Below are 17,323 nucleotides of genomic sequence, written 5' to 3' on the forward strand. Positions count from 1 at the left end.
TTTTAAGTGTCTGTTAATGCCCAGTATTTGCCACCAGCCGCGACTCCTCCTGCGACCACCTGTTTTTCTATTAATTTATTTTTTGACATTATTAAAACTAAGTCTCATGATATGGTCGTCCGTTCGGTCACCGACGCGTTCCGCCGGACACCGCGAGGCGTTCGCCGCAAGCGAGAGCGGGACCCGTTTCGTGTTGCGCGTCGCGGGAACCGCCGGGGACTTCTGGGTCTGGACGCGCCGCCGCCGGCTCCCGGGGTGCTGCAGGGGCACCGCGGGGACGCCTCGGTGTCTCTGCAGCCGAGCAGGCGAAGAGACGAACAAGAGCCCGGTCGCGGGCGGAGGGAGGTCGCACCGGGACCTGATTGAGGTTTGTGGGGGGGGGGTTCGACCCGACGGGAGAGCGCTGCTGGATTCTCTCCGCGAGGAAGGGGCAACAACGTCTGTCCCGACAACGCAGTCATTATAATAATGACCGGACCGTAAAATGCGGGTCGGGGCGGAGGCGAGCCGAAGGTCTCCCCGGTACAGAACTAACGGAGGCTGTCTGTGGCGTAGAGGATCAGAGACGCGGATGTGAACGTCCAGGTGCAGATCTCAACCGGGATCGCACACGACAGGGACCAGCGGGCTCGGAAGGGCACTAACCGACCGGCGGTGTCGACGGCATGACACGGAGCGGGAGATGGGTGACGTTAAATGCAGGATGAAATTATTTAAACATAATAATAATAATAATAATAATCAGGGAGGGGGGGCGCGGAGGAAGGACTCGCCTAGGTCGACGAGGGGTCCAGAACCAGCCCTTCGTGACCGCGGTCCCCCCACGGCCGTAACCAGCTTTAAAGGGTCTTTAAAAGTGTTGAATTGTAATTACAGAGAACCTGATTTTTTTTTTTTTTTTTTAGCAAAAGCTTAAATGAATGAATTATATTTTTATTGGTGTTTCCGTTCATCCATTTTGAGCCATATATCTGGGTCCAGGCGATGTTAATTGATTGATTATATTTTGAAGAATTACAGTTATATTCCGCTGGGAATCACCCACAAAAACAAGGTGATATAAATGTTGATTAATGTACTTGACTTAATAAAGAGCTGTATGTCTTGTTGTCCTTACTGGGACTCTTGTCATTTTCTGACCAGTGTGACCGCGGTGAGGTATCACATCTCATTCCATGTGGCACTGTCGAGTCTTAAATCCTCTTCGGGGAACACTGCGGAAACCCCGGAATCGGAAAACGCTTCTTTTTGCATCGGTCTGAGGGACCCGGACTAACGGCGCGAGAAAGACGGTGTGAGACACCTACGACCTGCTGCAGTTTGACTCCGGAAAGGCTTCCAGCTCCGGGGGAAGGCCGTCGTCTCCGATGTCCAGCGCAAATAGACGTCAGCGAATCCGCCCAGAAGTCCCCAGCTCCAGAACCCGCCTGGGAATCGTCGGGGTTTTAAAGTTTTTTCTCCAACGTCAGAGCAATCCGGTGACAGCCGTCGGCACATCCACGGTCGGATCGTAAACGGGGACCGCTAATAGCGAATTTTGGAGACTTTTAACGGCACCCCTCTGCCAAAAGATGACCTAATACAGGCTCAAATAAACTGGACTGCAGTTCTGGCCCAAGCCGACCCCCCCTTGACCCCGTGGCAGTGCTGTACTTCCTCCTTACCTCCCCCAAATGATAGGAACTGTGGTTTCACAACTTTGACCACGACTGGGCCCCAAACTGAACAAAGAGAATTAGTCCATCACAAACTCCGCTGCTGATAAATTTCTCATGTAGCTGTTGAGGTGTGTGTTTACATATGTAGAGCTGTGTTTATAGAGGCCCTGGGTCAAAGGTCGTCAGAGGCGTAAGGAAGTTTAGGTTTTGTGATCGAAACCTAGGTGAGTGAGAGTTTTTAGGAAAACAACTGCCTTATTTAAGGTCAAGACTGATTTCCAGAGCGGTTCGACGGCTCCTCACCCTCTCACGAGCAGATGTGCAGACGCTCGACTTGACGCTGTTCTTCTTTGTAATAAACCTTTATATGCGATCGAGAGGGCGTCAGCGGAGTCTCCTTCGCCCTCTTCACATCTTCAACACCATCTAATAAACTACACTGTCATTATTTTGGAGATGATCTTATTAAATGTGCCTATGATTTCAGATTGTATTTTTACGTGAGAGAGAATACAAGTGAAACTGCCTGGTTGAGACACGGATGCGGCACAACAGATGACAGGACAAGCGACTCAAGGGAAAACCTTTTATTTTTAGCAAATACTTTAACATTTACAATGTTTGCAAATGCAAAAGAAACACGGACAGAGTTGAACAAAGGCTTCAGGCGAGACGAGCAGCAGCACAGGTGTCGACGGGGCCCCGTTTTGCGCCCCCTCACTTCACGCAGCAAGACGGAACAAGCTTAGACCGCGATGAGGAAATACCTCTCTGGGCCAGCGAGGGGGGCACGTCCTCACATTTCACTAGCCCCTGTCAGGGGCAACATCTCTCCTGAATTCCTGCCTCCAGATCGATGGCGACAAAGATGAAAACCTCAAGCTTTGGCAGTCCACCATAAAATCTACGACAGTGTGAGACAGTCGAATAACAAAGCCAAAGTACGACATTGACTAGTCATTTTTTTAACATCCAGAGGCGGGTTTCACTCTTTATCCACCCGAAGGTGATTTTCACAGTTGAGTTCTAAAACAAACACAATTCAATTCACTGGACCCTTTCACAGTGATTGATCTACATTAGCTTTAATCGCGACTTTTAACAAAACAAAAAACAAACAAACAAACAATATGAATAAAAAAAAGTATTTTAAAAGAATAAACAGTGTAGAAATCCTCACATTTAGCTTAACGAGGCTCACTTCACACAAAACACACAGCACATAAGCCCCAATGGTCAGTGAGTCGGCGGTTTCAGCTCCTTACAGTTGCTCCAAAGATCAATCTGACTGTATTTCGTACATGACGCGCATGTGCCGAATGGTCCTCTCCTCAGGGAACAGCGCGCCATTTTGAGAGATGCGCTCATTCGCTTGTCTTCTGCGTAGAGTTAGCTGAGAGGACTGACGCCGCTCTCTCTCTCTCCCTCTCTCGTCTTTCTGCTGAATCACTTCTGAAGCCTGGAGGGTGGTTAGCTTAGCTTAGCTTGGCGCAAAGACTGGAAACGGGGGGGGGGGGGGGCAGCTAGCCCGGCTCTCTTCAAACAAAGTCCGTCCACCAGCAACTCTAAAGCTCACCGATTAACATGTCATGTATTGTTTGTTTAATTTGTACCAAAAAAAAAAAAAAGGTTTTAGTGGCAGGTACCTAGTTTTTGCACAGTTTTTTCGTTGTTGTATGGATTAAACAAATAGGACACAAGGTGTTATTTAGTGATTTGAGGCAGCTATACTTGATTATTTCCATTTCATGCTACTTCATTTGTCCCCTCCACTAAACTTCAGAGGCAGATATTGTACTTGTTTCTCCACTAAATTTATCTGACCGCTAAACACTTATTTTTCAGATAATATCAGATATTTTACAAAACTAGAGAGGGATTGTGTTACCTTCACACAGAGCCAGGCCAGCCGTTTCCCCCGTTTCCCTGTCTTTGTGCTAGGCTAAGCTAACCAGCCGCTAGCGGTAGCGGCATATTCAGTGTACAGACACGAGAGCGCCACTGTGGCACCGCAGGGGGACCACGTATTGATATTCTGTTCTTGTCTTCACATTGACCCGTGCAAGTGCAAGCTGCTAACTAACCGGCGGGGGATTAGTGTTGTGAGGAGCATTTTTTGCTACTGTTGTGTGAAAGCTATAAATGCTGCGGTGTGAGGCACTAGTCTCTGCTGTGCACTTGTCCCGATACGGACAAACGTAAAAAAGTAAAATAAAACTAGAAAATGCGCTCAGCACCGCACAGAGCTCCGCCGAGGCCAATGTCAAACAATGTGCACCAGACTTCAGAGGGAAAAAAAACAAAAACAAATTCATCCGTCATCAAAAGTGATAATGTCGTCTAAAGCCATAATACTTATGTTCATATGGAAGAAAATAACTCATTAGCTATGTAGCTATTCCTTTACTCCACCTGATACAAAGCAGTATGTACTTTTCACTTTACACCTTCTTTCCCTTGTCTAAAAGTTGCCGATGTCAATTTGTTTGATAAAAATATGTGCTAACAGAACAGCAAGTCTGATTTTCAAACAAAGAGAAGTTCGGGGACGTCGACTCACGCTCTGTACCTGACGATGTAATGTCTCTTACCTTCCTCCTTTGTGCGCTCCCTTTTTTTTTCCATTTGGTTTTGTTTTATAAATCTATTTCTCTCCTGAATTTCAGTTTAACGGTACCTGCCTGTGCTGCGGCATCATTTCCACCATCATTGATTGAGTTCTGTCCCTCATCCATGTACATTTGTTCCCTGTCCTGTTTCATATATTTTCCATGTACTAAATAAACAAAAAAACAAAAAAAAAACCCCCAACAAATAGCTAATGAAGATCCAGAAAGTGGCGGTAACGCATCGAAAAAGCTTTTTGCCAAGCGCCAAAAAACATCGTAAGAAGCAGAAATGTGTTTTACAGCAGCACCATGGCTAGACCTGGCAATTCAAACAATGCGGCTACTGGAACTGCTGACGACGTCCAAGAACAAATCGGTACAGATTCCAAAGGGAAAAAAAAGAATCAATCAAATCAAAGTCTGAAAACACACGTCCCAACGTCGGCCACATCGGCAACGCATTTGAAGCGACGTATCGCGTTGCAGCATCGGACCGGTCTTGTTAAATGTTTGCGAACGACTGATGATCAGAAGAAATCATTAACAGAGGGCGAAGGCCCGTTTACACGTCTGCGTAGAAATGAATGTACACTGCACCGCAGCCGGAAATGTAACTACACATTGCGGCGACGCAGGCTGCGACAAAAAAACCACCGCAGTTTAGTGTGTCGGCTAGTGTGGCTATAAATCTACCCTCCATGTCTTGACAAGTGTCTAGTGTGATTTTGAATGAGGTTTTTTTTTTGTTTTTTTCTCCTTCCCCTTCTGGGACAAAATCCAAAAGTTGTACCATACAACATCTCTAAAATCAATGGCTGATGTACGTTCCTATTTGGAGAAAACTGTGATAAATAACAAAGCGATCACATAGAAATAAATGAATGTAACCCTAAGCTACAAGGGTGAGTATTTTGCTATGGTTAACTTGGTTATTAAAGAGAAATAAAGAAATCCCCAGCAATGCGAGCACATGATCAGAAAGATGATTTCCTGTACCTGGGCATAATGCAAGTGCAGGCCACAGGGACTTTGATAAAATCGTTTTTGATCACGTATTTGCTGCGGTCATCCGGGCAGAAGCTCTTCTTCAGGACCTTTACATGAGCGAACACAGGCACAGAGTTGTAGCTCAGATTTTCTCTCCCGTTGATGATGCAGCCCTGGCACAGGCACTCCGCGAAGCTGATCTCAGTGGGAGTCCTGCTGACGTCCCGGTTCAGGCTGAGGGGAGACAATCGGACAGAACGGCCATCAGCGACTCACCGAGCAATCCATACAGCAGCTACACCAATCACAACCAGTTGGTCACCTTCTTCTACTGCTGCTCTATTATTACAATGATGTTTGTTTGTTTTTTTTATCGTTCTGTATTGTCAACGGTGAGAATGTTTCTTATGGCTGAGGACCTAATGGCTGTGATTCATTTATTAATTTTTTTATGGGTTTGTTCAACAGTGACAGTGCACACTAATAAACGTTGCTGTAAATGCGCCAGAGTTAAACAAGAAGTTAGTTTTCATCTGTCGTCCCTTTACAGATGCTACAGAGTCACAACGTAAGAATTTACGATGTAAAATTCCAAAGTAAATGAGACCGTTAGGCACGCAGAGCAATGACAACAAGAGGAGAGAATAGTAATGTTAGTAAAAAAAGATATTCGGGACACCGTTTTCAGGTACGACTGAAAACACGCAGCACAGGAGCACACAATACAAGATGTACAAAGAAATGAAAGGGGGAATATTAATGTAAATAGAAATGTGGACTAAAGACGACGACGCTGTGCTGCGTTACTGGACACCAACTGAAACATGCGAAGCAGGAGCACAGACGGGATAAGCGCCAAACAAGTGCACAAAATACATCAATCACATAAAAGCGAAGCCGCTTAAGACATTGGCGCGGGTTCAGGATGCGTGCTGCACTAAACCGAACTCATAAGGTTAACATTGGCTCACTTCCACCTAAAGGACACATCTCAAGTTTTTCAAACAGCACTCACATGCCCATATACACACTGAAAGAGTTACTTGTCACTATGATGTATTGCATTATCATTCCTTCACTTCATACTGGATGATAATATGCATATTCTGGGCCCGGGCCCTTATCAAACCGCTAGTGGACCAGTTTGGGACCTCGGCGTAAGAAAAAAGTAGAAACCCCTTCACTTTCCCTCCCAAACTTCAGAATGAAAACTACCTATCAAACTTCCTTTTACTTAAAAACGCCTCTTAAATGTCAGAGAGCTGCAGAGCCTGTTGAGTCGGTTGAGACTAGATCCTTCATGGCCGCAGACACGGGGCTGACCACCCCTCTGTTTTCAGCCTGATAATAATAATGATAATTATAATAATGGGTGCAAACAAGTAAGAATAAATCTGACCAATGAAGAGACTGTAAGGACTTTTTTTTTTTTTTTTAAATATACAATATGGTAGATGAAGGGTCAACCTCTGGGGTCCTGGTTCTGTCCAAATGTTCCTCTCAAGTTCAACCCAAACTAAGGGAGTCCGAGTGAGACAAATTCAAAACTACCTAAAAAGACTGGCTATTTGGCTGCTCACTCTAGCTCCGGATTAACCGGCACCGGACGCACACGGGAAGTGGTCACTGCACAGTGTCCAGGAAACGGGGGAACCATTGCAGCAGCCGGGAACTCTTTCACGTACTGGCATGTTAGATTTGCATTGAGATAGACCTGGAAAAAAAAAAAAAAAAAGGAGCCCATTCTTTAAGCCTCCCCACAAACCGACCACAACCAAGGACGCGGAAATGGCAAACGCTACACCTAATGCACCCTCTGCTGAGCTCGGTTACAGCTGCGCCTTGCTGCCAGGAGAAATGTCTCGCCATGCCATGGGGCTTTGAGGGGCTCTGGGCAGTTTACATGTAAAAAAACCTACCATCACTTTCTAAAATACAACTCATTGCTAAGGATTAAACCAGCGGTTCCCAACCTTTTTCGGGTGAAAGTTAGGGCCCCTTGTCACATTTCTGCTTTAAATATCTCAGGGGTTTTTTTTATTTAAATAAACAGTTTGAAGCGCCACAACGGTAAAATGACGGGACGTGAAAAAACGCAGTCGTGTGTCAGAACTCCGTTTTTGCTCGTCCCCCCCCCGATTAATCGGATGGATCCCGTGTGTTGGGAACCACCGAACTGCACTGCCGGCGTGTAATTTAAACCAGTTCCAACACTTCACTGTCCAAAAACTCGAAGGTTTTCCGTTTACACTCAAATAAGAGGGAAGAAAAGCTGGATCTGGAGAGTTTTGGGGCATCTCTGCTTAAAACTGACTAAAAACGACTTGTCCATCAAATTCAGCCAGTTGGCTAATCAATTCGTTGTTACTGCTTTAAATCTAATAATGTCCTCTAATATCAGTTCCCTGTTAATACTAAAGTACGTTTTGATGATTGCGGCTCTGCTTTTATTTAAGATTTAATTATTTGTATTGAGGTGGGCTTGGATCACATCACTTAGGTTAAAAAAAAAAAAAAAAAAAGTAACAAAAATGGCACCGCTGAGCGCGTTTGTCCGCCCGCGGCTCCCGTAGCTGCGCGTTACTACACTCACCTGTACTTCCACGGGGCCAGGGCGCGGGCGCTAATGTCTCCCCCGGCCGCCTGCACGCAGGTGTCCATGACCCCCGGCGGCGGCGGCGGCGGCGGCGGCAGCGGCATTTTCTCCAAGTAAGACCTCCGAAACCTGTCGGTGCGAATTTCCAGCTCGTCCACGCCGATGCATCTGGAGGCGGAGGGCCGAGCCGCCGCTGCGGCCGTAAAGGGAAAAGTCTGGTGGTTGAGGATCAGCAGCGTGACGAGGGAAATCTACAAACATTTATAAAAATGAAGGAATTATTAAAAAAAAAAAAAACACGCAAAAAAAAAAACCAAACAAAAAAACCCCAGAGCGTTTTAAGAAACAGCAGAGAGTCCGGACACAAGTCCACCAGAACCAGCTGGGAACCAAACTGTGTGCGCGGAGCGAAGTGCGCTCCCTGCGGCTCACACTCGACATTACCATTTGCAGACCGACCGATGTCATCTTGAACCCGGACAGGTGTGACTCTGAGCGCCCGCTCCGTTGGACCCTGTATATATACACATCCCGCCGCCGGCTTGAAAGGGAACGTCCAAAAGGCATTACTTGCAAATACCAAGTATTTCCTGTAACTCAGTCACTGGCTGAACACGGAGAGGGCGTCAACGAGAGCCCGCTGGGGGGACGCACTGGGCGGCGGGCTCCACACCAGCACCACTTGGATCTCAGGGATGAAAACTTTCTCCCGAATCCGTCTTCTTTCTGTCTCAGCTTCTCCTCGTAGTTGCGCGTACTTTCATTGCTCATGCGAGGGCAGCTAGATCAAATCTAAACAGTCCCACTGTCAGAATGGCTTGAATATTGCTCGATTCCTCTGATGATATATTGAATCTATTTCACTGTTTAAAATGCCTCGACCTCCTTTTTTTCATTTGCGAAAGCACCTTGAACCGCAGTTTGTGGATTAAAGGTACTACATGGATACAATTTATTATTATATAATAATAATAATAATAATAATAATAAAGAACTTCTGGGATGTGTTATGTATAATAAAACTTTAACAAGTCAACCTTGACTGTCTCTGTTACCACTGACCCTATATATTTTTTTTTTAGACTAAAACAAAAGCATTACTTGTGCCACAATTAGTACATTACTTCTACTGCTACCGCTGCAATAATAATAATAATAATAACAATCATCATGATTATAACAATCTTAATAATAATAGGAAGATGCCATATAGCTGTTGTCCATATGCTATACATCTTTAATACGGCTGTGACATTATTATGACGAAAACATTAAGATATTTCTAATTATCTTCCAACTAACATAACTTTAACCCTCATAGTTCAGAACACACTTTAATGCAGTTTTTTAGTGTTTATTCATGTACTGTACTAATAATTTCAACTTGGATCACTGAACGGACCCACCGGGCACAGAGCCCAGTGACTATTAGCAGGTCATTTCCTGTCTGAAAGTCGACGAGCTGAGTTAGGACAGGCAAAAAAGTCCGCAAAGAGAAACCAACGACGACGGAGGGACGCATCACAACCAAAGACACAAAAGAATAAAAAGGAGAGGGTGAGTCATTTGTTTTACAGCCTAACGTTTCTTACTCCCTGCAATTTGACTCTCAATTTCACCGTTATCCTCGATTTCAATAACAACTGCTGGAGGAAATGTCACAGCGTGTGACCTAAAACCGGTCAACCGGATCCTGAAATCTCATGCTGAAGTGTTAACAGCCCCTCACGAGAAGTGTCAGGCAGGGCCATTTATCTGTGTAGCACCTTTTATCATCATGTACGGTAGACTTTAACACTCATAGAGACAAGACATAAAATCAACACCAGGTGCGACTAGAGTCACCGCGGCGCGGTTTGTACGCCGACGCCAACCAGTCGAGTTGCAGTTTACATCCACGTCTGTCCAGGCCCATAAAATACACCTAGCCAAGACTTTCAAGGAATTTAATAAAAGGTTTTAAGTGTATTGTGCCATAATTGGCGGCGTAGATTCTTGAGTTGTGGCCACGAACGTGTTTCGTGAGGTCACAGTGACCTTTGACCTCCAAAATATAACCAGTTCATCCGTGGTTCCGGTTTGGATGTTGGCGTCAAACCCAAAGACACACTGCCTCCGGCCACGGCCGTCGCTTTGTAAGCATACTTTAGAAATAGTATTCAACATGCACAGAATGACATAGGAGATAAAAGGAAAACTGAACTTAAATGGAACAAAACAGGAAAGTGTAAGATTACAGAGCAGTGAAAAATAGATGAGCCAACATATCCCCGAAACATGTGAACTATATATATATATATGGGCACGTAGTACACAGCAGCAGAGTTACCGCGTACAGTGATGAAAAGTAAATTTACTGAAGTCCTGTGCTTGGGTGCAATTTTGAGTTACTAGTTACATTTCATGCCACGCTACTTCTCAGAAGGAAGTATTGTACTTTTTACGCCGCAGCAATTAAATGAAAGCTTTTATTTGTACTCACATTACAAAAAAAAAAAGATTATCAATGCAAAATATAAGGGTAACACTTGATTTTAACCGTACTATTTAGCATGCCTAAGCAGTAGGTAAGCATTTGATAACTGGTTTATAACACACTAAGCTGTGGTTGTAAGCAGATATAAGGGTTCGTTGATGTATTGATAAAGAACCGTCACGCGTCCTGTGGAGGCTGCTGTATAAAGAGATAATGAATTATGACATAGTAAAACACTAACTACCGTAATAATGTAAAATATGTCTTCATGGGAAAAGCTACAACTGTTGACAGATACTGTACATCACCCCTGAGAAATGGCCTTATGTCCGCTCACAAACCACACTAAACTTTCATTAAATGTTTATATAGTGCTTATAATGGCTGAATATTGGGGGTTAAAGTCTGAGCACTTCTTCCACCACTGATCGTCAGAGATTATTACCAGAAAGTTGACTTCAGAAGAAAGCATTTGTGATTTCAACGGATGTTTTCATGGACAAAACCAAGTTACAATGACGTAAGCACCTGCGCTTCCACCACTGATCGTGTAGTTATTCTCAAAACTCATTAATGCGATTCACGTTGAAACAAAGAGAAAACTTTGACCGGACACCCCATGTGTTTATGCTATTGAATCTTGATTTAAGATTATGTTAGACATGTGGATTGGTACTTTATTTCTTATCCACCTCTTTGACTGCACATCTGGGTTTTTTTTTCTCTTGTCATCTTGTATTGTGTACAAATGCAGCGTGTGAGTCATTAGGGTGGCGATTAAGCCATCACCTCCTCCTCGTGCCCGTGTAACTGTGCATCCAGCGAAAAAAGGAAACCGCAACCTGGACCCTTTCATCTCATCTGGACCGGCAGCCGAAGCTGTTCACATCACGTAACAGGAAAGATGGTGTAATGCAATGTCACAGCTGTCTCCACCACTAGAAATGACCTCATGGCTGCTTTCCAACTAAATCATAATGTGTCATAAACCATTCTTTAAATACTTTTAATCTTAACCGTTACATTTGACTTTGTTTTGTCAGATTTATTGTCAGCTGGAATAACAGACCGACGTTGCCGTCCGCAGACACACAGCCCTTGAGCCCTTCTCAACTGTATGTTGTGTGTCTCACTTACTCTGTTTAGATAAGGACGACAGTTGATGATTAAAATATTATTGTTTCAGCAACGTCTGACAATTCATTATTTTCTATGAGCCCTACACGATCGCATGTTAGATGTCATGGACAGAGGATATGTGAACGCTGTCTAAAGTTTTTAAACAGCAGAGATTATTACCAGAAAGTTGACTTCAGAAGAAAGCATTTGTGATTTCAACGGATGTTTTCATGGACAAAACCAAGTTACAATGACGTAAGCACCTGCGCTTCCACCACTGATCGTGTAGTTATTCTCAAAACTCATTAATGCGATTCACGTTGAAACAAAGAGAAAACTTTGACCGGACACCCCATGTGTTTATGCTATTGAATCTTGATTTAAGATTATGTTAGACATGTGGATTGGTACTTTATTTCTTATCCACCTCTTTGACTGCACGTCTGTTTTTTTTTTTCTCTTGTCATCTTGTATTGTGTACAAATGCAGCGTGTGAGTCATTAGGGTGGCGATTAAGCCATCACCTCCTCCTCGTGCCCGTGTAACTGTGCATCCAGCGAAAAAAGGAAACCGCAACCTGGACCCTTTCATCTCATCTGGACCGGCAGCCGAAGCTGTTCACATCACGTAACAGGAAAGATGGTGTAATGCAATGTCACAGCTGTCTCCACCCCCTCTTATCTCGTCAGATTTAATACTTGGCGGCCATTGTTTAGAAAAGCAGAGAAAGCTTCGTCATCAGCAGATTTAGACCCTGTCACTTCCCATTGCCGGAGGGAATGGGGGAAATAGATTCAAACACTGTCTGGAATACAGCTGATTTAAATTGAATGAGCTGAATCAAAGCGACAGAAGCTGATGTGCTGTCGTATAAACAGATTAACTGGTAACGGATGACAATGCAGTAAACCACTGTAGTAATGATATATGTCTTCACAGGGAAAGTGATTGCTGATGACAAATACTGTACATGACACTTAGAAATGACCTCATGGCTGCTTTCCAACTAAATCATAATGTGTCATAAACCATTCTTTAAATACTTTTAATCTTAACCGTTGCATTTGACTTTGTTTTGTCAGATTTATTGTCAGCTGGAATAACAGACCGACGTTGCCGTCCGCAGACACACAGCCCTTGAGCCCTTCTCAACTGTATGTTGTGTGTCTCACTTACTCTGTTTAGATAAGGACGACAGTTAATGATTAAAATATTATTGTTTCAGCAACGTCTGACAATTCATTATTTTCTATGAGCCCTACATGATCGCATGTTAGATGTCATGGACAGAGGATATGTGAACGCTGTCTAAAGTTTTTAAACAGCAGAGATTATTACCAGAAAGTTGACTTCAGAAGAAAGCATTTGTGATTTCAACGGATGTTTTCATGGACAAAACCAAGTTACAATGACGTAAGCACCTGCGCTGCCATGTTTGTAGTTTTTTTTTTTAAATGGGATTTTTTTCCGTTTTTCAATTTTGTTAAAATCACAAAGCTTTAAATTTCTTAGAAGATGTAAAGACCAGGAACATATCATTTATCTCCTGGATAAATTTACACACTCAGAATTCAGACGCTCAAATGAAATGGCGGAGGCTAAACCTAAGCACACTTTAAAGCAAAGAGGAAGGGATCTCAGTTGCAATGTTGGTCTTTCTTAATCATCAGTGATAACTAACTGTCAGAGAACCGGCTGCTTCCCACCACGACTCGAATGAACGCGAAGACTTGACAGGCACAAACTGGGGCAAAGGCCGGTCAGGACCAGTCCGGCTTCAACCACTAACCTGCAACACTCTTTGGCCAGGGCTTAAGCTTACGGATGTAATGCGCTTTGTTCGACTGGTGACGTTTCGCATTCACCTCAGCAATATGATGGTTGGAGGCTGCCGTGAAGATTTAGTAGAAAATAATCCTGTGGTTATCCTGTCCAGATACTATGATATCCACTCTGCTGTGCTGTTGGCTGTTTTGTAGAGTTGACCCATTTATCCCAAGCGTACCCACGGCAGTTCTAATGGAGTTTGCTTTTATGCCTTTGTGCACTCCTCTTTATCTAGATTGATTTGCGGGCACTGATAAAACACCTGGAACACAAACAAATATTGGTTCAAACCGGTTGCGTTACCCTTCTGGACGTTTGCTATGTGATGTGTGACTTTTTTGTCCAATGTCCAGACAAGGTGCCAGAGTTTTGGGGACAGTCACGGTGCCAACAACTTAAAAAGTACAAGGGAATTCGAACAATTCGTTGGTTGGCTACTTCAGGGAGAAAATAGTCAAGATTAGATCTGTTATCTGCCTGCAGAACAAGCACACTGTACTTTTACCTATATCTTGTGTACAGAGTTATTTCAAGTTGGAACTTTTTGACCTGGTTGACACCGAAACCATAGTAAAATAGTAAAAGAACCGAATCTCTTCACGTGTTCCCCTGACCCGGTTCCAACGTCCAGTTTTAAAACTATTTTTTTTTCTGTATCGACAACATTTTTGCCATAGTAAATAACTCCCCGCAGCCCGGTGTCTTCCCCACCGATTTTCAAAATTGCCTCAGTAAAACCTCTTTTTAAAGAAAAGGAACCTGCATATTTTAACACCCAGCAATTTCAGACCGATTTCATATCTCCCATTTTTAAAGCAAACTTTTAGAGAAACTAGTTTTATCAGCTAGGTACCTTTTACACAGAGACTGCCCTGCTAAAAGCATTGAACGATATCAGAACAAATCTTGACAGCAACAAGCCTTCAGTTCCGATGCTAGCACAGAACTGAGTGCTGCCTCTGACACTGTGGACCACCAGAGTCCTTTAGATGGATTAAGTGGGAGCGTGTTGGCCCGTCCGGAATTTCTCTTTAGCCGGTTTACCTCATATATTTGAAGAAGAAATTTTTTTGTACCTATAGATGACCCCTCCTCCAAACAATACCTATGTGCAGAAGTTACTTATGGGGTACCGCAAGGATCAATTTTAGGACCGCTACTTTTTAATATGTACATGCTACCCCCGGGCAGCACCATCTGGAGGCTGATGACACTCCGATCTACGTGGCCGTGTCTCCTGACGACACCAGGCCCATTGACTCACTTGTTTGCGGTATCTTAGATGTAAAGGCCCGGATGTCACAGACATTTTTTTTTTTTACAGCTCAGCCAGTATAAAACAGAGGTACTGATCATTGGTTCAGAGGCTCACAGAGAGAAAACTGCCTGTCAAACTAAATACAATAAAACCCGAGCCAAGAAGCAAGAAATCTAGGAGTGATTTTTGACTCTGATTTTAATTTCAAAGCTCACGTGCAAGGTGTCACAAAAACAGCATTTGAAGCACATCTCCAAAATGAGGCCATTTCTCTCTCTGAGCAACACGGAAAGACCGAACCATGCTTTTATAACTAGCAGGCTAGACTATTGTAACACGCTCCTTTCTGGTCTAACGAAGAAAACAAATAAAACTACAGTTAATAGAGTCAAAGCCACAACAAATTCAAAATTCTGCTGCGTGAGTGCTGACTAAGACCGAAAGGAGAGCACACGTTACGCCTGTTTTAAAGTCCTTACACCGGTTACCTGTTAGTTTCTGTATTGATTTTCAGAATTCTTTTATCAGTTTTTGAGGCACTGTTTGGCCTTGCACCAGACCCCCTCACAGAAATGCTTTTGGTTTATGAACCAGGAGGTCCCCTCAGATCCTCCGGTTCTTCTCTTTTAGCTGTTCCCCAAAAGCAGAGCAAAAACATCCAGTGATGCTGCCTTCATTACGCTCCAAGCTGCCGGAGCTGCAGCCTCCCAGAGGATCTGAGAGGAGCTGATAATACTGATATTTTTGAACTAAAAAACCCATATACTCAGTCTGGCGTTCTTGTAGTGTTTTATAATTTTATGGCTTTAGTATTTAAACTTCTTCTATTTATCATCATGATCATATTTGATTTATTTTATTCTATTTTATTTTATTAACATTTTACTGTTTTACCATAATCAGTTTATTTTTGTGTGGCACTTTATAACGTTATTTTTGTTGCTTGTATCATCTTTCATTATTATTATCTATGGTTGTTTTTTTTTGCGCATTAGTCTCTCAATCCATTTTTAACGTCCTACGTTTTGTCAGTTGCTTGTAAAGCACATTGAATTGCATCAGATATGTTTGAAAGGTGCAATATAAACAAAGTTGGAATGGTTGACTGATTGCGTGATTGTTCTATCGAGGCGGCTTCATCATGATCATCAGCAGCAGCAGTTTAAACTGACCCCTCGTGTCACAAACATCTGTCCGGATCATGCGTTGTTTGTGTGAAGACACACCTAAATGAGTTCACTGAGTCAGCTTTGCCTGCTCTTAATCACATTTTTGACAGATCACTCTCTAATGATTTCCCCTGACGCAAGTCAGACCCCGCTTTTAGCAATAAGCATATTCAAGGTTTGGGAATTACCTGTGTGACACGCACGTATCATAAGGTTAACCTAGGGTCAGCTATGTTATTTTAGCTGTCTCTCGTCGTCAGCTTTATGTAGCAATTCTTAACCTGATTTTTTTGCTTAAAAGATGAAAGAAGTGGGGGGGTCGTTCGTTATCTGCATGTTTTTCCCGGAAAGACCAATGTGCTTGAAGACTACAAAGCCTACGAGGTCAAGCAGCTGAATTTTTCTTTAAGAAGTCAAACCCTCTCTGTAGTCATTTTGTGTCCAGTCATACATGTTTTGTGTTTGTGTCTCTTTGCAGTCAGTTTTCCCCTTTTCTAATCTTTTACTCTCCTAACTTCTGTTAACTATTATAAAAAAATTGTTTGGTCAAATACCTTTCCTTCTTTCTAGTGGTCACCGACTTTTGGGAAATAACCTTGTTCTGTTAATGCTTTTCCCTCGTTCACATTTCCTTGTTTCAATTTGTGCTAAACCTCCTGATTCCCTAGAAAGTGCACAATGCTTATCTATCCACCACACACCCGATTCATTCCAGGATTTTCTCAAAAGCAAAAAAGAGTTCCAGTACTGGATTATCCCGTGACACTATGAACGTCATCCTGGAGACACCGTCTGAGATTGTCTGCCTTTATCTCCATGTGTAAATGATTTCACATCTACCCCCTCGCTAAGACGGCCGGTATTTCACTCTGCCTTTGAGTGTGGCCTTTTGGACCAGATACTGATTGGTAGGTCTTGGGCCCTTGTTCACACGCTGGCATTAGAACGCGTCTCCGCCCGCGTCCTGAGTGAACACCCTCCGTGATCGGGTCTGACCTCCCTGCTCTGTGTGCAAATAAACAGGAGCACCACTTCCGTTTGCAAACACCAAATGCATTGTTTAATATTAAAGGGCGTGAGGCAGCAATGCACTTCCTGTGACTACCCCGTGGGAAATGGGAGGCAGCAGAAGGAATCAAAACATTACAGACTGGGTCCATTACTTGGCGTGTTCCAGACACACCAAATTGCCCGAGACGTTTGATGCCCTCGTACTACATCTTGTAGTGACATGTTCAGACGTCACGGACACAGCCATCTTACGCAATTTGTACGACTTGTATTTAATTACAAATGAGTATGCACATCAGAGGACGCCAGTTGAGTAGGTGGTCTCTCAATGTGGCCCAGGACACATCAGCATACACACTGCTAAAATAATGTGGGCACCTGTGGACGCGGTCAGAGCGCTCCGATCTCAACGCGTCCTCAATGCATCCCGGGTGCATTCCCACCCGTACTCGGAGCTGTCCACTTGTGATCGGATCGCATGTCGGTGCCAGGTCTGATCAGGGCCCCGGTCTGTTCATATAGCCGAGGAGAACACAGGCGGGACGGACAAATGAAGAATCGGCTTCTCCAGAAAATCACCTTGCCGTCCGGATGTTGCAGAACACACAACACC

General features: G+C 43.8%; 1 protein-coding gene across 3 annotated transcripts; it reads right to left on the reverse strand.

Annotated features, from left to right (window-relative positions):
- Positions 1-2,230: 2,230 nt before the first annotated feature.
- Positions 2,231-13,447, reverse strand: LOC120790461 (interleukin-17C-like). 3 transcript variants are annotated; one of them, XM_040128004.1, is made up of 3 exons: positions 13,311-13,447; positions 7,848-8,101; positions 2,231-5,488 (listed from the first exon to the last, which is right to left on the reverse strand). In XM_040128004.1, the coding sequence occupies exons 2-3, from the start codon at positions 7,952-7,954 to the stop codon at positions 5,242-5,244; spliced, it is 354 nt and encodes a 117-aa protein (XP_039983938.1). In that variant the 5' UTR covers positions 7,955-8,101; positions 13,311-13,447; the 3' UTR covers positions 2,231-5,241. The 3 variants fall into 3 exon arrangements, with proteins under 3 accessions (XP_039983938.1, XP_039983918.1, XP_039983927.1); XM_040127984.1 differs by having other exon boundaries at positions 13,235-13,447; XM_040127993.1 differs by lacking the exon at positions 13,311-13,447 and adding an exon at positions 8,295-8,334.
- Positions 13,448-17,323: the final 3,876 nt, after the last annotated feature.

The sequence above is a fragment of the Xiphias gladius genome, chromosome 1 (genome assembly GCF_016859285.1).
Source record: "Xiphias gladius isolate SHS-SW01 ecotype Sanya breed wild chromosome 1, ASM1685928v1, whole genome shotgun sequence".
Lineage (NCBI taxonomy): Eukaryota > Metazoa > Chordata > Actinopteri > Istiophoriformes > Xiphiidae > Xiphias > Xiphias gladius.

Bases quoted from the DNA above. Each gene is read 5' to 3' on its own strand.
- LOC120790461 (XM_040127984.1), bottom strand. From the start codon at position 13,306: ATGCGAAACGTCACCAGTCGAACAAAGCGCATTACATCCGTAAGCTTA. The intron at 8,102-13,234 runs GTTAGTGGTTGA...AAATGTTTGTAG, and splicing joins CTGGCCAAAGAGTGTTGCAG to ATTTCCCTCGTCACGCTGCT. The intron at 5,489-7,847 runs GTGAGTGTAGTA...GTCTCCCCTCAG, and splicing joins CTGGCCCCGTGGAAGTACAG to CCTGAACCGGGACGTCAGCA.